The 22,578-nt window shown below is 43.2% G+C and overlaps 3 protein-coding genes across 5 annotated transcripts in view; 1 reads left to right on the plus strand and 2 right to left on the minus strand.

Moving 5' to 3' along the window:
* Positions 1-7,702, plus strand: part of LOC310678372 (cytochrome P450 2J2-like) — a 66,469-nt gene extending 58,767 nt beyond the window's left edge. For all 3 annotated transcript variants that reach the window (XM_083442280.1, XM_083442282.1, XM_083442281.1), the window contains exons 7-9: positions 504-691; positions 1,737-1,878; positions 6,553-7,702. In XM_083442280.1, the coding sequence (XP_083298406.1) occupies positions 504-691; positions 1,737-1,878; positions 6,553-6,740 (518 nt within the window). In that variant the 3' untranslated portion in view covers positions 6,741-7,702. The remainder of the gene's footprint in view (positions 1-503; positions 692-1,736; positions 1,879-6,552) is intronic.
* Positions 1-22,578, minus strand: part of LOC310678399 (cytochrome P450 2J2-like) — a 232,250-nt gene that overhangs the window by 157,979 nt on the left and 51,693 nt on the right. The window lies entirely within an intron of this gene.
* Positions 18,289-20,454, minus strand: LOC310677829 (uncharacterized protein; the record flags this gene model as incomplete). The annotated part of the gene is given in 3 exon segments (XM_083441021.1): positions 18,289-18,542; positions 18,545-19,064; positions 19,933-20,454. Coding segments are annotated over 3 exon segments (1,224 nt in total). The 3' UTR covers positions 18,289-18,360.

Below are 22,578 nucleotides of genomic sequence, written 5' to 3' on the forward strand. Positions count from 1 at the left end.
TTTAGGGGGGAGAGCAAAGGGACCTCAACCTCTAACTGTTGGATCCCATGCAGAGGACCGGCCAAGAGGTCCCCAGCAGATGCCATCATTGCCTCTGCTGTGAAATAAGTGCCTGAGCCCTTTCCCTGATTGATGTTTGCCAAGATCAAGTAAGGAAAAGAGGATTAATGAAAGAAAGTAGGAAATATTGTGGGGTGGAGGATATGTTTGTTTGTTTTTAAGTGTAAAACAGACAGCCTTGGATCATAGCCCTACAGCCAGCTCTAGTAACCGGAAACAGCTGAGCGGAGGTTCACTTTCCCCTTTTTCACCCCTGGGATCTATAGTAGAGAAGAATCATGTACATTGACATGAGCTCCTTGGAGGAATAGGTGGGCTATAAATGTAAGAAACAGGGACTCATTCACAGAATCGTATGGAATAAGTTCTTGGGAAATAAATGTCCATCTTGGGGGGGAATGCAATATTCAAAATAAACCATATGTTTCTATCATTCTCTTCAGATAAAGCCTACAAGGAGATAGAAGATGTCATAGGTTCTGCTCACTCAATCAGCTATCAAGATAAGAAGAAATTGCCCTACATCAATGCTGTGATTCATGAAACACAGCGCTTTAAATATGCCTTACTTTTTGGGGTTGCCAGGCATTGTACAGAGGATGTGAAGATTTGCGGTTTCCTCATTCCCAAGGTATAGAAGCATGATACAACTGCACTCCTGTATCCCAAGAACAAACAGAATCACTGGGCTGCAGCGTACTGAGTGTTGCAGGCAGCCATTCAGGAGCTTGTGTTGTCTAAAACCCGAAGAGCAAAAAAACCACACAAGAGCAGGAGTTCCATCTGCAGACTTGTTTCACCATTGGCTAGTGCTATTTTTTTTTGGTCAGGAGTATAGTGTCAACAGTGTGATGCAGCATAAAAAAAAAAGCTAATGCTATACAAGGCTGCATCAACAGAAGGATAGTGTCCAGAAATAATAGTACTGCTCTATTCTACTTTGGTCAGACCACACGTGGAGTCCTGTGTTCAGTTCTGGGTACCACAGTTTAAGAAGGATATTGACAAGCTGGAATGTGTGCAGAGGAGGGTGAGCAAGAGTATAAAGGGTATGGAAATTCAGCTTTATGAGGAATGATTGAGGAAGCTAGTTATGCTAAAGCCTGGGGGAAAGGGAGACTGAGAGGAGATATGATGGTCATCTTCAACTATCTGAAGGACTATCACATGGAAAATAGAAAAAGCATGTTTTCTCCTGCTCTAGAGGGCAGGACCTAAACCAATGGCTTCAAGTTCTGACAGAGGTGTGGACCTTCCTTCATTGGAGATTTCAAAGCAGAGGTTGGATGGTCTTCTGTAATTTAAGCTTTAGTTGAGATTCCTGTATCGCAGATGATTGGACTTGATGTCCTGTGGAGTCCTTCCAGCTCTGGAATTCTATTATTCATGTATCAAGGAGGGGAAAATATGGTGACCAGCACTCTTCCTCTGGTTTGGGGTCTTCCCTTTTAAAAGATGGATGGAGAGAACGAGACCGTCCTTTCCCCTGCCCATACAGGCAGCTTTTAAATGGAAATAAGTTGGAGATGAATCTGGCCACTGGTAAATGCCACTCTCCCCACAAAAACCCCACCCAGTTTAAATTCAGTTTGAATTTCACAAATATTAGCCCTGGGGTAGTGAAGGACAATCCAGTGTTCTGAGTGCATTCCCTTTCAATTGTTTCTTCTTTGCAGGGGACTATTATTATTCCCAATCTGCGTTCTGTTCTTCTTGATCCAACACGATGGGAGAAGCCAACAGAGTTCAACCCAAATCATTTTTTGGACAAGAACGGACAATATGTGGCTAGAGAAGAATACCTGCCATTTGGTGCAGGTAAATGCCAATGTCCAAGCTATGTTGTGATTTGTAGGCATGCTTATTGGGGAGATTCCAGGAAATGACAACAGCAGCAGCAAGGGAGGAATATAAGAGCAGAAATAACATCCTTCTGGCAGGAGTAGCACTGCTGGGCATGTTTAGGCTAAAGCTACCCTACATCTTTTCCTGGGATGTAATTTAGCCTGGTCTGAAACCACACTCAGAACTGAGTCTGCAATGAAATTACCCTGCTTTCTACTTCTTTCATCCTGACCTCTATAGGAGATTGGGGTATGTGTCAGTTTTCCGTTTTCAAAGAACAAAGGAGTATTTTTGCCCCATATCTGTCAGGAGCTGGGTGTGTAATATCATCTGCCACGTGCTGTAAAGTATTGTTCCTGCAGAAATTCAGCAGACATCCTCATTGCTAACTTCCAAATATCTCTTAACCTTTTTATACAAATAATTACAGTGGTACCTCGGGTTATATACGCTTCAGGTTACACACTCCGCTAACCCAGAAATAGTGCTTCAGGCGGATCTCCGGGTTGGTGCTTCTGGCAATGGCGGATTTCCTCCAGCTCGGAGGAATCCGCTCCCTGGAAACAAGGGTCTGACCGCCACGGCGAGGCGGAGACCCACAAAAAACCACAGACGGAAGAAGACCATGGGCTTGGGATTTGGCACGTACCTTTTGCGCCTCCCCTACTCGCGGGGAGACCTGGTTTCGGGGCTCCGGAGCGATGTGGGGTGAGCGGCGCGGTACATCGAACCAACCGCTACATTCAGGGAGTGAAGCCGCATAGCTGTTGCCAGAAAGCGCCGACTTTCCCTGTGGACATTTGGACTTTAAGTAAATATTCGTAAGTAAATTGAATTGGATTACTAAACATTTGGATTTGGCACTTGAACGTGAAGGTCTAAACAGGAAGTCCACCTTCCATTTTGTAAAAAGATTAAAGGAAAGCCGCCGTAAGCTGGAGCCTATGAAAAGTATTCTGTAAAGTATTAATTTTCACCATTTAAGACATTGAACACCCTCTCGGAAGCAGGGGAAGAGGGGGGAATTCTTTTGTGGACGATTTTAACCTGCAGGACAGTGAAGAAGACGATCTAATTTACCACTGTCTCAAGCCTGGGATCGGGCTGTCAAAAGGCTTTACGTTTTGAAAAAATAATAACGGGGAATGGAACACATCTTGATGGACGGTTGAATAGAGATATATACTTTTTTGTATTGATTTCGTGGTATTTAAAAAGAAGAAGAGCTGATTTGTAACTTTGTTACTGAATTCTGAATTGAAAATAACAAAAATAGAAACTGTTGCCGATAGAGGGAGCTTGCGACTGTTACACTTCTGAGGCGGAAAATTCCACTAAAGAATGGAGGCTGAGAAATAAGCAGCCTTGAAGAATTTTAAGATAATACTGGAAAAACAAGAAGCTCTTGGGAACATGGCTGATAAAATAACTGCTCTGTTGGAGCAACTGATAAAGACAGTGGACACTTTTGAACAAAGTGTCTCTGACTTGGAACAGAATGTATCTGTCTTGGAACAGAAAGTGAGTAATTTAACAGGCGCTGTTTGGGATGTGGAACCAACTTCCAAAGGGCAAGCATTGGAGAAGAGGATGGAACAACCAAAACAACCTGTTTTGTCTCTTGAAGATGAAACTCAAGTGGAGGCCTTGGCCTCAGTGAATCAAATTGATGGACATAAATTGAAGTTCGAGGTTACAGACTTTGAAAGTCAGATCTGGAGAGGCAGTGCCCCACTTGGACTGAATAAGGCAAGATGGATGGACTTTCTGTTGGAGGGTGGCACTGCGGGAAAGCTTGGAAAAGTGGAATTCCGTAACCTCAAAGAGACTGTGGAGTATGCTTTGGAGTACCTCTTGGATTACAATTTTGAACATGGAGTATGGGCAATCATGTTGAAATTGAATAAAGGAGCTGCCGAGAATAAAGCCCTTTGGGATTTAATTTTAGGTACTGAAAGAAACCCGCAGACAGATCAGGGAGAAGAGTTAAGAGCCTCGGATATAAGAGCACCGGGTTGATGGAATTAATGGAACTGACAGAAAAGACTGATAAAATTAGCAGAAAAGACTGATAAAATCTGAAACCAGGGGGAAGAGATGGTGGGGGAAAAATGGGAATTTTCTAAAACAGCATTTAGTATAATATTGCACAATTAAGGAATGTTGGGAGATGGTGGAATGAATTTCTTTGACTTTAGTGGAAATATGATAAGGATTTGAGATATTAGGATTTAAGGGTATAAGATTTCAGGTTTTTCTCTTTTCTCTTCCTATTAGATTGGAGTATGGATAATTTTCTACATGTTGATGGGAGGATAAGGTTTAAATGGATTAAGATAAATAAGTGAGTAAGCAGTGAAAGATGGAAAGAACTTGCTGACTTAATTAATAATTGGAATACAAAAAGGGAGGTGGGAGGAGGTCGAGGAAATAAGTTATTGAAGGATGGAATTCTGAAAAATGGAAGTGTTTCTTTTTAAAATGTTTTTGCTTTTTATTTCTTCTCTTGTTGGTGGGGTGGAGGGGTGGTTTATTTTTAATGTATTTTTAATTTTATTTTTGTTTTTCCCCTTATTCTATTGTATTTTGTCTTTTTCAATTTTTTTTGTATTTGTGAAAATTAGAATAAATATTATTAATATTATTATTAAAAAACAGAAATAGTGCTTCAGGTTAAGAACTTTGCTTCAGGATAAGAACAGAAATCGGGCTCCGGCGGCGCGGCGGCAGCAGGAGGCCCCATTAGCTAAAGTGGTCTTCAGGTTAAGAACAGTTTCAGGTTAAGAACTGAACTCAAGAACGAATTAAGTACTTAACCCGAGGTACCACTATATGCCTATTCAATTGTTGTAGATGTTGTTTCAGAGTAAAGATGAGCCAGCCATTTTTGTATGATAATACAGCATGGTTTTACAGGTTCTTCTGGTTGGTTGTCAGGGGAAAAAATAAGTATATAGAAAGGAGAATTCCAAGATCCAGGTTTGGGGCAAGTACTCTTTTGGTGAGAACACCCCAGCAAAGATTTTAAATCAAAAAATATGCAGCAAAGTAAAGTGTGGAAATATAGGCTGCTAGACCTTTAATATATGCCCTTGTGAGTTCTTTTCAAAAGTTCCCTCTTCCAAAGAAGAGGGAAAAGACCACACATTTGGTAAGTTTATAATGGTTCACATACAAACTCTCCAAAGGTCAGATTCCTTTGCTTTTCCACACAGCATTCAGAAAACATTGCACAGGCAGTAAAACTTGACTTACAGTGCTGAAAGTTCCTAAATTATTGGTATGAGCAGGGCTTTTTCCCAGCTGGAACTCACAGGAACTCAGTTCCAGCACCTGTCAGGTGGGCATCATTGCCATTATAAAAGGTATTTGTGGTAAGTTTTAGCACCTCTTTTTCTAGGAAAATAGCACTGGGTATAAAGACTTAAAAATGGCTTGTAAGAGCCATGCAGTTTGAGCTTGGAGCACCAGCTCAGACCTCTTTTACAATGAACTTCTCAGGTGGGCTGGCGGAGAACAATAGGCCTGATTACCTGGGTCGATGCATAATGTACACTCAACTGCATTCTTAATGCTGGGATTTGTTGAGTCATAATTCTCATATTACACTTAGAATCCCATCGTATTCTAAGACTATGATGATGAAACAGTTGAAAGGCAAATTAAAGTGCCTAATTCATCTTAGAGATCATGAGTTTTCTACTTTTTCCATAAGACATCAAAGAGTTCTTTTACTGAGTCTTATAGTGTCACCTCTGGCTGACAGCAGCTCTCAGGCAGAGACTTTGTCTCAGCCCGGTTAGCTGTGACCCTACAACTAGACATTCTATGAGCTGCCCTTCGAATATTAAACTTGCAGATATTATATGGCGCTTTCCTTATTGTCCCTGCCCACCAGCAATATACCCTTCCAAACATTTTATGTTGTTGGGTGGGAGGGAGAGAAGAACGAATTCAGAGTATTATGATTTCTTTTTTTAAATAAAAAAAATGATTAGCCCTGTGCTGGACCTTCTTGCACAATGCAAGGTTAAGAAGAAGATTATTAAGAAGATTATTAAGCTCATAGAACATCACCCTTGGGGATTGTGCACAGGCAGTTGAGGTTTTTTTTTAAAGCCTTACAGCATTCTTTGTGTCAGCACCAAATAAACAAAGAAACCCAGAAACCTTGACACCGAAACCAGGGGTGCAAGCACAAGGTAATCAGCTTCTACAACCTCTACTCCCTCTCTTCCCATCTCTTTCAGTTTCTTTCAATCGGGGTTTGTGACTTATCCCGCTATTCAGTGGCGTAGCGTGGGTTGTCAGCACCCGGGGCAAGGCAAGTAATTTGCGCCCCCTAACCCGTGGATTTCCGCCCCCTAACCCTAACCCCCAGATGTTGCGCCCGGTGCGGCCGGCCCCCCCTGCACCCCCCACGCTACGCCACTGCCGCTATTGCTCAGGGCAGTTGACCAAAGTTTGCCTCTCATAATCAACTATGAAATGTTGGCACTCAGCAGGCTAGGGAATTGACAACAGCCTTGATTATTTCCCTGTCCTAACTATGCCTAGTTCACCATAGTATTGTGTAGAGTACAAAGAAATGGACACTGGAAAGTAAATTATTGCTCACTTGCTGCTTTCCCCTTGTCTCCTCCGTAGGGTCTCGCATGTGTTTGGGAATGCAGCTGGCAAAGACCGAAATGTTCATGCTACTGACCAGCCTGCTGAGAATGTTCCGCTTCCAGCTGCCAGAAGGAGTTAAAGAAGTCAATATGGAGTCTGTACCAGGGGGTACAACACATCCCCATCCTTATAAACTCTGTGCTGTTCCCCGCTGCAAGGCGTAATAAAATAGGAAAGTTACAGGAGGCTGCACTCATGCTTCCTCCACTTGCCAAACTCTTTGCCATTCCTGACACATTAACCCTCTAGAGCTTCCCCTTCCCATCTCATGCAACTGCTGAGGTCTCTTCTTTTTGCAGCTCTGCTTTGCACGCATTATCACCTTCATCCCATCTCCTGTTTTTCAGGCCCTTTCATGCCCCTGCTTTCATCTTCAACCCTATCCCCAAGCCTCCTACTCCCTCCTTTTTGCAACTTATTTTGCATCCCCATTTTTACTCTTACTCCCTTTTTTCCTCCACCCTCCTCGTCACTTTCCTCAACTCTCTCCTACACACAGATCACTCCTCTTTCTGCGCTGCCTTTTCTCTCCTGATTCGGCCACCCCCTTTCAACCCCCTCCATACTGATCATAGAACCAAAGAACTGTAGTGTTGGAAGGGACCCTGAGGGTCATCTGGTCCAACCCCCTACAATGCAGGAATCTCAGCTAAAGCATCCATGACAGGTGGCCATCCAACCTCTGCTTTATAGCTTCCAATGAATGAAAGTCCACAACCTCCTGAGGGAGTCCATTCCACTAACAAACAGCTCTTTCTGTCAGAAAGTTCTTCCTGATGTTTACAGCATGTTATGGTCTTAGAGAAAATTATATGAAAATGATATATTCATGGTATCTGACAACAGGTAAATTGGCAAAAATGTATAAATCTAAATCAAATAAGTGTTGGAAGAGAAAGAAGGTTCTTTTCATCATATGTGGTGGTCTTGTAGTAAGGTTAAAACTTACTGGGAAATGCTATATAATGAATTGAAAAGGATGTTTGTAATAGCATTTGTTAAAAACAACAACACCCAGAAGCTTTTGGGAATTAGAAGGACATAACTTCCCAAATTGTACAGAAACTTATTCATGTATGCTACTACAGCAGCAAGAATGCCCCCAAATGGAAAGAAGCAGAAGTTCCATCAGAGGAAGAATGGATTCAAAAGCTTATAAAATATGCAGAAATGGCAAAACTTACCAGAAAAATAAGAAATCAAGATAACAGACCTTTTATAAAAGAATGGAAATGGTTTATTGAATATTTACAGACAAATTGTAAACAGATCGGAACATTGTAATAACCTGCAGTTTCATAAGAGTATATATGAAATATATAGGAACAGTAGGGCATCCTGCCCCTAGGTAATTAAAGGAACAGATAATCAAAGGAACAGGTCCCTCTCACTGCAGGTTGGGGAGCTGCTGGTACGTCACTAGATGGCATGCCAGAGATCGTTCCATAGGTACCTCTTTCCTGCAATGGTATTCCATAGGAGAAAATTTATTAGGAAAGGAAAGAGTTAATTGATTTAAGGTAAAGTTAACAGGCGTTAAAGCACATGAAGGAAATCCACCAACAATATCCTTAGCTTGTGTCAAAGGAATGGAAAAATAGTTAAAAATAAGTTGCTTAGATTCAATCAGCTGCTTAGATTCCTGGTGAAAAAATGCATGGCTATCAATTGCATTAGAAAATACTGGACATAATGATTTCAGAGCAGAATCAGTATGTTGATTTCCTTCTGAAATTATATCTTTGAATCCTTTATGGGAGCAAAATGTGAGGAAACATGAGCAGCATAGAAAGGCATAGTTCTAGGCGTTAAAAGAGATATTTCAGTGTCAAGAACAAAGAGTAGATTAAAATCTAGCATAGGAGAAAGATAGAAATTCACCAATGTGATAAAAAAAATCCCACTTTACACAAAAATCACCAAATGCAGTGGAAGTGTAGCTGATCTCTGTCAGTTTTCTGATTAGCTGCAAAAAATTATGCCAGTTATTTTCAGAATCCTTATACGTTAAAACTCTCTAGAGTGTTGAATAGGAACCTGTTTTTGGACAGAAACAAATTTTCAGGGTACCTGTTGAATTAAAACTAGGTGTGACTCTTTAGGAGGGTTACAATAAACGATCCTTAGTCAGTAAATGCAAACAGATAGGAAAGAAAAGAACTCATTAAGGACTCATGCTCCTGTTTTAGAAAAAAGCAAATAACAAACAGCAATATCAAATCCAGTGTTAGGCAAATGTAGCCACTTTAAAATCACTATTTTGTCAGCAGCGTCTAGAGAAAAAAAGTAGTCCTCTAGGTGAAAACATTGTATTAAGGAGAATCACTCATCTGAGTGACTCCAAAACTCTGCAACTGCTGTAAAGTAAATTCATTAGGAATTTTAAGTTCAGGGAGGAAAGGAGAAGAAACAGTCTGCAACAGGTGATGAAGAATGAGTCTCACTGTCTGAGGTGGAATCAGACCTGTATGCTATGTCTTAATTTTATAAACCACCATAGGGCACTGGAACTGAAAAGTATCAAGTTCTGCTTTCAGTAGATTCAAACCAGCACTGCCCTTAGCGGCATGGCGTAGATTTGTCACAGGAGACTGTGTGTTAAAAGCAACTGTGTTAGAAGAGATAGGTGGCTCTGCTAATTTAGCTTCAGTAAAATCCTGACAATCAACTGGCACAACAGTCTTTGTTCTCCCATTTAAACTCAGGCTGGAAGGCCATCCGTTGTGGCATTGCCTGTCTTTAGCAGGATGCACTGAAGGAGACAAAGCTGCTGCTAGGAGGGCAGATTTGTGAGTCTCAGTGTCAATATTCTGGCAAGGCTTAATCATTTGAGCAATCTCTGTTTCTGGCTTCTGGTACATCGCTTTAAGAGCAGTCTTGCAATCAGCATTTTCATAAGCCAATTGTTTCATTGAAACTTCAGAGGCTTCAAGGTTTGGAATTAAAGTACTGGCTGCTCTTAGCCCATCAAGAATGCCATGCAAGCCATTTTCTGTCACACTTCTATTTTCTAAAAACTGTGAAGGGCAATGATTCATGGGCTCTCTGTTCCTGTGCATTTTGAACAACAGGACGGACTGCTAATAATGGTAAGGTGTCAGCTATTTTTTCTTCACTGCTTCCTTCTGCCATATTTGGAATAGTCAATTTTTGCACTGTGGTCTGAGCCCCTTGTGGGCATTGGTCCACGGAAGCTGGCATGGAATTTACATTCGACCCAGGAAAATCTTTGGCAAAGGAAGGTGCCAATGGAATTACTTTTGGCATTACCTTAGAGTCCTCAGAGAGAGGCTGCAAATCTAGAGACTGAGATGGAGGAAACAATATTATGATATTTTTAAAATCAGCTAGGGGTTGCAACAATATGGGAACATTCATAGAGACAGCTGGTGGCTGGAGCAAAGGGTTAGAAAGCTTTTCAACTGCGTCTCTACACAAACGCCAGGTGTGCAAGACTTGTAGAGATGACTCAGGATGTCTATGGAGTGCATCTCCCAGCTCATTCCATTTCTCAATGTCATAAGTACCCCCCTCTGGAAACCAGGGACACAGTCTAGCAATCTCTAACAACAATTTTTCTACTAAGGGTGCTAAATGCTTATCATGCCCTGCCTGAGCTAGCAAAAATAATAAATTATTCCTATGCTTTTTCTGCTCTTGTGAAAGCTTGCTTCCCATGATCTCACCTGAAGGGTAATAGACGCATGTCTTTGGGGCTCGTTCCGAGCGAATGAGATCCTAAGTCCGGGAATCGTTTTGCAGGAGATGATCCACCGCGACCGAGGGATAGCAGGTTGCTAGCTCCGAGGGGAGTCCAATCCTGGAGGTTTCCTTTTGCTGAGGTTTCCTTTTGCTTTTGCCTCACTCGCTGAGGTTTTTTACAAGCCTCACACGTTTACTTTTTAAGTTTGCCTCACACGGTTCTTTTAGGTTTGCCTCACACGGGGCACCACTATGTTGTGTTTGCAAAGTAAAGGAAGGATTGGACCTTGATTAAAAAACAAGACACAAAGCTTTGACCAGCAAGGCTCTCGGAGAAAGTGCGTTCCACCACACCCCTCGCCAGGCCATTTTATTAGCAAAAGAATCTTTTACACAGTGCTCGTAAGAACCAATCATATTTCATAGAATCATAGAATCATAGAGTTGGAAGAGACCACAAGGGCCATCGAGTCCAACCCCCTGCCAAGCAGGAAACACCATCAGAGCACTCCTGACATATGGTTGTCAAGCCTCTGCTTAAAGACCTCCAAAGAAGGAGACTCCACCACACTCCTTGGCAGCAAATTCCACTGTCGAACAGCTCTTACTGTCAGGAAGTTCTTCCTAATGTTTAGGTGGAATCTTCTTTCTTGTAATTTGGATCCATTGCTCCGTGTCCGCTTCTCTGGAGCAGCAGAAAACAACCTTTCTCCCTCCTCTATGTGACATCCTTTTATATATTTGAACATGGCTATCATGTCACCTCTGAGCATTTCATCAAACCCCACGTGGGGAAAAAGTTACACCACTAAAACTAATTAAGGACAAATATTTCTGGGGTAAATAAGTTGAGAACTACAAAGAAGAGTATCTGGCAACCCCGGAGGTCATAAACAATCAGTACACATGATAAGAAGGATGGCCAGGAGGATAGCAATCAGTATCACCTTCATGTGAGATCTGTTTCCTGGCCCTAAGATTAACATCCTAAGATTAATATACATTAGAGAGCTACTTCAAATAAGCTTGCCCACAATCTTTATGGCCCAGGATGCCTGCCTGGCGAAGCAACTGCTGAGCTGCTGTGTACGTGACATGTGAGGGGAGAGAAATGGGCTGTAGAGTCAAAAGGGCATGAAAAGGGCACAAATGTAGAATCTTATGGGATTTAATCAGAAATTATCGTCAATATATCAAACCCAGTCAACACAATGCTTTCATCGTGGACACAATGGCGTGATGTATATTTTATAAATCCTCCTGGTAATCCCATCTGACCCCTACAAGGTTCTGGGAGATGGAGGGTCTGGGATGCATTCTAATGACAACGTATCAGTTGGGTATTGTTCTGGCTCTCCCATTATTTCCCAGCTTTCCCCCTCATCTGCCTCTGAGCTGCGACCTCCCTCAACCCCCTGTTGTAAATGTATACTGTCTTCCTCTTCCTCCTCCCTGGAAGGGTCAGATGGGGACCCTCCACCATTCCTCCTCTGCCCAGTCCCTACAGGTATACTCCAGTGAAATATCCCCCATGTCCGTTTCAATTACACACAGGCATTCCCCATTTTAGTGTCAATTAAATAATTATGCTTAACAGGACTTACGTGTGCTCCGCTGTTGCATGCAAGGACCCAGACCGCAACCCCTGCAGAAGTCTGGGGTTCCCTGTACATGCCCATCTTAGATCTCAGCCCATCTGTAAGCTCCTTATGCAGCCACACCAAAAACTGATGTTACAAACAGACAGGACAGCACCCAGAGATGCATGTGCTCTTGGTTTTGTTCCACCTACTTTGAAGCATATTACTTATGGAGCATATTAAATGCTTCAGCTAGCTGTGTGGTATGTTTTAGATGGGGTGCCTGATAACTTCACTAACTTGTAGTCCATCCACCCTTGGAGACAACTGCTACTAACTGCTTGAGGAATGCTGGTGCAACAACATTTTAAAACAGATAAATGAATCAGCACCTGTGTTTATGAGCTTGTAAACCTCCTAGCTGGAAGTTAAAAGGGAACACATCATTGCAAAGAGTGTAAGTTGTGGCTCCACTGGATGTTATGCTTCTGAACTGAAACTGACACACTGATCACTAGCTCCTGATAAATTGCTTAGCTTTTTTCTTCCCTCTTCTGCAAAGTTTTCGGAGCCACTCTCATTGTACAACCTCATGTTTCAATCCTGGCATGCCTCCATGGCTAACATTTCCTGACCCTTTAACTTTTTGGAGCAATTTGGCATTGGTCATTCATACTGTGAATCAGATTTTAAAGTATTTGCGCATTCACTTTTTATCTGGACAGCTGAAAAAAGAAGAAGCCTATTTATTCTCCAGTCTGAACTAAGCTATCAGATTTTCTGTCCCTGAATCTTCATTCTGCCCACAAGTGTGTGAGAGTGCACTGGCCTCTGAGGACATTTCAGAGATCTTTCTATAGTCCAGAGATTCTAACAAGAAGACAGTTCCTGAGTGGACCGCCTATATACTTGTGAGAAATACTAGGATATTTGTTCCCTGGGTTGGGCACTGTCAAAATGTATTTCAAGTTAGAACTATTAGAGTACCCAGGCCTGGGGAGATGCTTTTCTTTGATGACTTTCCAATGGTCAAGAGTGTTGGACTGGGATTGGGGAGAAGCAGAAATGCAATTCTGCCCCAGAGCTCACTGAGTGACCTTGGGCTAGTCTCTAGCTCTCAGCCCAACCACAGGGTTGGTGTGAAAATAACATGAGTGCTTAAACTGCCTTTCAACACTCCCACCTCCCAGGAGATCGCACCCTAAGTCTCACATACTGATTTCTCCTATAAAATTCATGCCAGAAGGTTTCACAAAGACCATAGTTATCCACAGTTACCACGAGAAGAAAATAATTCATGCTTCGCTTCATGAATTCTCCTTCCCAGCCAGTTATTTAGAAAGAAGTACCTTAGTGAATGTCTCTTGATAGAGCCTGATCGCAGTCCGCCACATGCTTCCAATGGCAGGAAGTGGAAGGGGCCCTGGAGGGAAGTGTCTGCGTGACCACCAGAGCTGTTTCAGGAAGTACAGAATCAAAAGACCCACCAGCAGAGCAATCAAAAATAACCGTATGCCCAACATTTCCCTGCCTTCTCTCTCTCACTCTGTCACTTGTCTCCGTCTCGCACTTCTGGCTGTGTAGGATGCTCCTTCTCTGTCCACATACTTACAACACCCTTTCATACAGGGCAATTAGGCTAATGGTCTGAGACCATATAATAACAGTTTTGGAACAAAACCTTCCAGGCATTGATGCTAATGCTAACCATTCAATTTTAATGCAGACTGGTCCACCCAAATGGGTGTACAAGAAGGCATCATCTCAGGCAGGTAGATGCTGGGCTGCAAGGGCCTCATTGAAGCATATGGTACATGTATGTCCACTGATATATTGCTTTTGGTCTGAAGTTGTTGTCCAAATTAATATTTTTGATATTTTCAGATCTCCTGGAACTTTTAAACTATATTCCCAAAGTATGGGGGTTAATAGCAGGACAGTACAAATGGATGGTATGCTCCCTCATGGCTGCCAGAAGACATGAGTCTGGAAAGTTAAATGCCCACTGTCTGTTACACAATGGTCTAGGGACCTTGTTAGTATAAGTAGAAGTAGAAGAAATAGAAAGTGAGATTCTGTTAGGCATTGTGTCAAGCAAATAGTGCTGGCCTATATTGCAGAGATACCCACAAAATACACAGAGACAGACTCCACATCGTCTTGTAAATGTAATCTTGAGATACTGAATAGCTTGCACATTCAAGGGCATGAACTTCAGTAAACAAAGTTTCTTCTTGGCTGGTAACTTAACTGTAACATTAATTTCTGCAAGGAGGAATTTCTTACTGATTTTCCATAGGTAATATATTTTCAAATGGTCACACCTGGAGGCAACAGAGACGCTTTGGTGTAGTTACTATGCGGAAGCTGGGACTGGGGAAGAAAGGCATGGAGCACCAAATAGCAGAGGAGGCCCATCAGCTTGTGGAGGTTATTCAAGCCCCTTCGCCACGGCAATGAAGGGGGACATTGAGGAGTTTTCCCCAAATTTATTGGATTATTATTTTTCTTAGTGGGTTGTGCAAACCACTATTCTGAATTATGTTTTTTATTAGAGTAGTGGGCACTGGAAATCAGTTGATCGATCCAACAGGGCAGTGGGCAAAAATGTTTGAAAACCCCTGTTATACCTCATGGGAGCATACTCACCGCTGAAATGTTGCCTGTGGTGCCGAAACAGTAAGAATGCCCAAATAGTATGAATGGCCAACTCACCAAGTGTCTTGTGGCAGATGTTTCATTACACATTACAATGCATAGCAAGAGGAAAAATCACTCCTCATTTTCATCAGCAGGGGGCGAAAGAAATCCTAAAGAAAATGTTTCTAAACTGTGACTTCAAACTCCTGCCTCATTTATTCCTACACTAGAAAGGTCAAAATATTTTTTCATATTGCCTTCTTGGAACAATCTTTGAACACTCTATGGTGACTAAAGAACGGTAAATATGTTTAGTGGTAAGTAATGCACATTTTGAATACCTGCTACCAGAGAGATTCTTTTGGATCCCTCATCACCTGCCAGTGTTGGATTATTACCCCAACCCACAGATTCTCAAATGCACACCAGCAGCTACTGCTGTGTACACAGGAATGTGTGCATGGATCTCTTGTCACAACCAGCTACGAAGCAGAGGGCCGGCCCACCCATGAGGCAGGCTGAGGCAGCTGCCTTGGGCAGTGGAATGCCAACAGGAGGCATCCTAGCCAGCCACTAGTGGAGAAGTGGAGTGGTGGCAGCTTCCTGCAAGTTTTCACCAAACGCTTGCAAGATCCCACTGCTGTGGGCACTGCTGTGTGACCAAAGTAAGGGAGGTGGCAGTGACAGCAGGGCAGTGGAGGTGGCACCTTCCTATGTCACCTCAGGCAGTGTAAAAGGACACCTCACCCCTATTAGCAAAACTTACTGGGTTGTATCTAAAGGTTGCTTTCTCGCGAGTAAACGCAGGAAATCATTGGGACACACTTCCAGAGGGGAAAAAAGCAAAACAAAATTGGGTGGCAAACCGCACTCCTCCCAGAGTTAAAAAAACACAAAGAACAGAACAATGTGATTCTCCTCTCAGCAATTCATTTCCTCCACCACCTCTTGAGTACTGGAGCTCAAAGATCAAAGAAGAAGTAACTCCTAGCCCCCCCCCCCCCAGTTTGCCAAGAAAAACTCACCGGATGATTTACAGCTCATTGAATCCCCCTACAAAAGCAGCAAAGACTTTGGGCTGCGTGTGGCAGGCTTTTAAATGAGGACTGAGGGGAAACCAAAAGCAACATGCTTGGGCAAGCTCTGCAAAGACGCTCTGGACGTGGTGGCACGCAAGGCGGGGGGGGGGGGGGGAGCAAAAGCCGTAGCAACACCTCCGCAGGAGCCTTTAAGGACGGGACATAGACGAGCAGGGAGAGCAGGACCTGGCCCGCCTTGCAGTGAGCCAGGGAGGCAGGCAGAGGGATGGTGCTTGCCAATGCTTTGCCGCTTGTGCCATCGTTGGCTTGGGAGTCGTGGGGGTGGGGGCCCCCCGCGCCGAATATCGCCCCCATAAGGTTGTTACCTGGAGTTGTGCGCCCCCTTGCTATGCCACTGCCAAGAATTCAGCCACATTAGACAGAAAAGTTTTCAATGCGTTATAAATATGCAACACCAGATGGCACCAGAGACTAAAAGAAATTTCTATGCAATTTTTACAAAGCTTTTTCTTTTCTTTTGTTATAACGATTTAATTACTGACTTATAAATAGTGGGGCCCCCCATGTGGAGATCCACCCCAACAATCGGTGAGGATCCAAATCTCCCTTGTTATGCAGTTCCCTTTAAACAAAGCAAACTTTGGATTATCTGTTTTCCATTTCATCTTCTGGCTACTGCTCTAGCCCTTTAACACTGTCCACGCCGGACACTCATCTTTATTAACATATTCTTAATGTTGTAGATGTGGTGCTAAAAGTCCCTTAAATCAGTTAAAAACCAAAAAAAAAAAAAAAAAAACCCAAAACCAAAACAACAAACTCTTTCAGTCAACCAGCTTTGCAGCCCCTTCCCCCCCACCCTTGATTCCGATGGCAGTCTTATATTATTTACCTTGGTTTCTTCAAACAGCTTGTTTTCATGCAGGACAGCAGCTAATTCCAGAGAAGACCCCCCTCCCCAGTGCACCAGTCAAATTATTTCCAATAAATAAAAACTAATCCATAATTTGTTTGGTTGAACTGCGGGAAATTTGTCTGCTGTAGGAGCGCGTTTGAGCCCAGCGACTGTGGCTCGACCCTCAGGGCCACCTGGCTCCTAATGGAACCAGGCAGACCCGTTGGGAGCACGCTTTAGGTCGCAGTGGGACCCCTTGACTTCCTGGCCGTACCCAGGATATTTTTTGGCGCATCTGTTCCCCCCGAACCGCTCCAAAACTCCAAAACAGCTGCTGAAAAGACTGCGAGCTATGAAGGCATTTGAATGATTTTTTTTAACTAGCGCAAAAATCCTTGCAGCAGTTGGAACAGAAGGGGGAGGCCAGGCAATGTTTGCAATTATGTGATTCCCAAATGATCTTTTCTTTCTTGACCTCCCCTGCAAAATGAAAGAATCGCGTGCAGTCGTTGTGATGTTATTCTGTCTGATACTGGGAAAAGAAAGGGGAGCCAATTATTTATGCTCAACAAAGGGCTTTACATTGTTTTTGTATAACTTCCCCTCTCGACCGAGGTTAATGGATGCTAATTTAATCATTTTTGGACTGGACCAGGAGTGGAGGAGAGAGAAATTTGGCAAGAGGAAGGACTGCTAATTGCATCTGGCAGGAGTTTGTATTTGTGACTTTGTTTTTTAACTGTGGATGAAGGAAAATAATTCCCAGAATTTGAATGGAGGAGTAAGTGGAAGTCATCTTGTCAGGGAGTTATTTATAGCCCAGCACGTTCTTGTACAATGGAAGGAATGTTTTCAAAGGAGTGGAATATGAATGGACAAAGGACGATGACAATAAATTATCTCTACACTCCAGGTCAAGGGATGCAGGTGGCACTGTGGGTTAAACCACAGAGCCTAGGACTTGCTGATCAGAAGGTCGGCGGTTCGAATCCCCGCAACGGGGTGAGCTCCCGTTGCTCGGTCCCTGCTCCTGCCAAACTAGCAGTTTGAAAGCACGTCAAAGAAGAAGAAGAAGAAAAAGAGTTTGGATTTGATATCCCACTTTATCACTACCCAAAGGAGTCTCAAAGCGGATAACATTCTCCTTTCCCTTCCTCCCCCACAACAAACACTCTGTGAGGTGAGTGGGACTGAGAGACTTCAGAGAAGTGTGACTAGCCCAAGGTCACCCAGCAGCTGCATGTGGAGGAGTGGAGACACAAACCCAGTGTGGCGTTAGTACGGGGCCCCCGGTCGTCTCACAGACTATTGACCCATACCCCGCTAATCTGCTGCCACCAACCACGTCCTCCCTGGTAAAATCACTTCCGTCTCAGTCAGCTTTTCAATTCATAAAGAAGAGTGTATTTTATTTCAGACTTAAAACAAACTATTACCGCATTCCAAACAGTGTTCCTCTTTACCTTCTTAGTCTTATGTTCCTCTCTCTATCTCTGTTACCTCCCCACACTCAAGGACCAACTGCCCTACCTGTCTCTCTATTACCAACTGCCTTTCCCAACCAGCCAACCCACTCAAACCAACCAACTACCCACCCACAACTCCCAACGAACTAACCCCCAGAACTCCTCTCAGAACTCCTTTATAGACCCACTGACTCCACCCCCCTGGGTCCTGTTGGTGCAACCTATTTAACTATTTCCCCTCCAGCACTCTCTCATATATGGTAACGTCACATACCTCCCCCCTTAAGAAGTTTCGATTCAGGAGGGTTAACTTCTTAAAGTTACACTCCTGATCAAATAGTTTTGTATGTGATACACACACACACACACACACACACACAACCAAGTACTGATTGTCTTTGTTCATCCTTCACTCTCTGGTTTTCGTGATAAGGCATCTGTCACAATGTTCAAGGATCCTTTCACACTTTTAGTTTTTCATTTTCTAGATCCAGAGTTTGCAAGGCAGGTTTTTCTGACTGGCTGGGGTCATTTTCCAGCACAGGTTTCTCAGCATGCAAAGCCTCAAGCCTCAGTTTCTCTCGCTCTATTTGTAATCTCTCCTTTTCCAGTTGAAGCCTCTCATGCTCCAGGTCAATGTGTCCTCTTTTTCGATCTGCAGGCGCTCCTTCTCCATTTGCAGGCGTTCTGCTTCGATATCCAGTCGCTGTTTCTCTAACTCCAGCTTCTGTTTTTCAAGGCTAATCAGCAGATGAGAATCTTCATCGGCCAGCCTACCTTGAGCAGAGATTAGATTGCCAAACTGTTCGATGTGAGTGAAATCAGGAAGGTCACTTTCCTTTTTACAAACAGGCAACACTGAGGACAGTATCTCTTCTTCTTCCTCAATAGGAAATTCAAAACTCTGTGGATCCTCCTCCTCTTCTTCCACTTTTATTTCTGTTAATGATCCACCTGCTTCTCTGAAGTCTGTAATATTCTGCCATTCAAAACCAACTGCAGTTGGAAACCCAATTTTCTCATCAATATCTTTGTTGAGAGAATCATCCAAATCAGATGATGGAAGGTGAAAGCCAGCACCCCCAAGCTTTATGCTGGTCTTAAGTCGCTTCCGTTTCTTAAGGGCCCTCCAATCGAGGTATCGCCTTTTGACATCTGTTCCCGTCTATCCAGATATACTCTCCAGTGTTCTTTAACAAGAGATTATCTTGTTGAATCGCATAACAATGCAAGACTTCTACTACCTCAGCAGGCTCGGGCCTAGTTGGCATTTCTGTTCCCTTGACAACCTGACTAGTTGGGCCCTGCTCCACAGACTGGATACAATATGTCTGTTTCTGTGTGGTGCTATAACTAGATGTTTCTTTTCCTGGTTTACAATCAAAACTTTTATGCCCTAACTTTCCTCATCTCCAACATGAAATGTCTTTAGGTCCTACATAACTTGTTTTATTGACTTTTCCCTCAGAAAACTCTGTATGGGTATGTGCCTTCTCATGTGGGCTTTTTGATGAGGGGCTGCTTCTCTTATCGATTTCTGAGGTAAACTTTCCTTTGGTTTGTTGAAATTTATTTTTGTTTGTTTCCCAATATCACCCACCAAATTTTGGCCCATCAAATCCATGGTCTCTGATTTCATTTATTTTATCGGCTAAACCTGCTGCTTCCTCTATTGTCTTGGGGTTCCTTTCTTTTATCAGGTACTTCAATTGGCCATTTATTGTGTCGTAAAATTGCTCCAATGCTATCACTTCTCTAATCTTAGGTACTGTGTCTGCATTCTCTTGCTCTAACCATCTTGTGAGGTAAGTTTGTATCTTTGCACCCATCTGCACATAGGTTTCCTCCCTCACCTTTGTCACACTTCTAAATTTTTTCCTCAACTGCTCTGAGGTAATCCCAAAGCGTGTATATACGAACTGCTTGCACACCTCAAAATTTCAGGATTGTTCCTCAGTCATTTGAGCGTATAATTCGGCTAGAGGGCCACTTATTCTAGCTCTCAAGATCATCATTTTATCTTCCTCTCTCACTTGAAAATCGTGACAGGCTCTCTCGAAGGATACTAGAAATGCTTCTGGGCTATCCTTATCTCTAAACTCAGGAAAGCGTCTTAAATCTATCTTCCTTTGATTCTGCCCATCGGTGTTATTACTATTATTACTATTTTCTAAAACCGTTAATTCCATCTGTCTCATCTCTAACTGAAACTGCTGCTGTTCCCTTTCCTGCTCAATTTCCTGCCTCAATTTTTCTTTTTCCCATTCTTTCTCAAGCCTCAATTGTTCAGTTTCTTGCTCAACTCTCAATTTTTCTTTTTCTAATTCTTGCCTAAATTGTTCAGTTCTATTTTTCTCAAGCTCTAATTTCAAGTTATATTCTTGTACTAATTTCCACTTTTCAAAATCCTCTGAGAACTGTGGAACTTCTACTTCAGGTGGGGTTTTAGTCATCTCTTCTATTCTCATTTCTTCCCCCTGGGGATTCCCATTCTCTTCTCCAGAGCTTTCATGTGGGTTTTCTCTCACTGGGTGCTTGGTCTTCTTGCGTGGCATTATGGTTGAGTGAATATTTTGTACTAATTAAATAAGAGACTTTTACTCTCAGCACTGTTCCTCCTGGCTTGGCTTTCCAAGACCCTGGTCCCCAAAGTATAGCTTTAGGTTTCCCCCTCTAACCTTTCAAGCTTACTTCCTCTGACCCTGAGCCTAAGCCTCCGCCAGAACAGTCTTTTGAGATCTCTTGCTTTTATTGTTATCTCGGCCACACAGCAATCTGGGGTTTATCCTCAATCACACCCTTGGGCCAGGTAATCTCTTCACCGATTTACCCTTCCCCTCTCCAGGTGTATTGCTTCAGCTTACAGGCTCTTAGACTTATCGAATCCAGCCGCTGCCACCAATTTTGTGGCGTTAGTACGGAGCCCCCGGTCGTCTCACAGACTATTGACCCGTACACCACTAATCCGCTGCCACCAACCAGGTCCTCCCTGGTAAAATCACTTCCGTCTCAGTCAGCTTTTCAATTCATAAAGAAGAGTGTATTTTATTTCAGACTTAAAACAAACTATTGCCGCATTCCAAACAGTGTTCCTCTTTACCTTCTTAGTCTTATGTTCCTCTCTCTATCTCTGCTACCACCCCACACTCAAGGACCAACTACCCTACCTGTCTCTCTATTACCAACTGCCTTTCCCAACCAGCCAACCCACTCAAACCAACCAACTATGCACCCACAACTCCCAATGAACTAACCCCCAGAACTCCTCTCAGAACTCCTTTATAGACCCACTGACTCCACCCCCTGGGTCCTGTTGGTGCAACCTATTTAACTATTTCCCCTCCAGCACTCTCTCATATATGGTAACGTCACACCCGGTTCCCCAGATTACGAGTCTACTCCTCTTAACCACTACACCACACTGCAAGTAGATAAATAGGTACTACTCTGACAGGAAGGTAAACGGTGTTTCTGTGCTCTGCTCTGGTTCACCAGAAGCGGTTTAGTCATGCTGGCCACATGACCCAGAAGCTGTACGTCGGCTCCCTTAGCCAATAAACCGAGATGAGTGCCGCAACCCCAGAGTCTGTCACGACTGGACCTAATGGTCAGGGGTCCCTTTACCTTTTACACTCCAGGTCTGGAAACAGAGTGCTGGAAGGGCTGCACATGTGAAATAGATATTTACATCTTTGGGAATTGCAAGTAAACAAAAATGGCTAGCCATGAAAATGGATTAAAATTAATAGAAGGATGAGAAGATGATTAAAGAAGAAGAATGAAGGAGCAACACCAGGAAGCAATGGGCATATGTTTGTAAGAGGAGCAGCAAGCCTTTTTTAAAAATTGCATTAAGATTTAAATTATTTGGATGGATTTGCTAAACTTTGGAAAACACACACACACAAATGCATATGCATAGAACTAGCACCCTCCCCACGTACATCCTTCAGAAATTGAGCAAAGGATTCAAAGACATTTGACTGCTGAGGCTTCCTGTAGAGCAGGGGTTCTCAAACTTTTTTAGCAGGGGGCCAGTCCACTGTCCCTCACACCTTGTGGGGGGCCGGACTATACTGTGGAAGAAAAAAATGAACGAATTTCTATGTGCCACAAATAACCCAGAGATGCATTTTAAATAAAAGCACACATTCTACTCATGTAAAAACACGCTTATTCCTGGACCATCCGTGGGCCAGGTTGAGAAGATGATTGGGCCGCATCCAACCCCCGGGCCTTAGTTTGCCTACCCATGCTGTAAAGCCACAGGCTGTTGCTGGGGAAGGGAGGGGAGGGGCTCAGAGTGAGCAACATCACTCTGAGTGAGCATGCATCACTGATACATTTGTCTGTTTCAAAATATTACTGCATCAGCATTACTCAAGCAGTTAGCATCAGTTGGCTCCAGACTTTCTACTAGTTAGTGATCAGGCATTCCCATCTAAAATTTACTGCACAGGTAGCTGATTATGCCATCAAAGTAGGTGGAACAAAACGAAGAGCACAGGTTGCTCTGGATGCAGTCCTGCTGTTTGCAAGACCACTCTTTGTGTGGTGAAATATACCCCAGGTGCTGCTAAACCATGAAAGCAAGTCTTCCCACTTCTCCTTCCAGCAGATACTCTGGCACAGCTCAAAAGCCCGTCCTAATGAAGAAGGAAGAAACATGCTGACAAGAG

The sequence above is a fragment of the Podarcis tiliguerta genome (genome assembly GCF_965153285.1).
Source record: "Podarcis tiliguerta genome assembly, chromosome: 5".
Taxonomy (NCBI): Eukaryota; Metazoa; Chordata; class Lepidosauria; order Squamata; family Lacertidae; genus Podarcis; species Podarcis tiliguerta.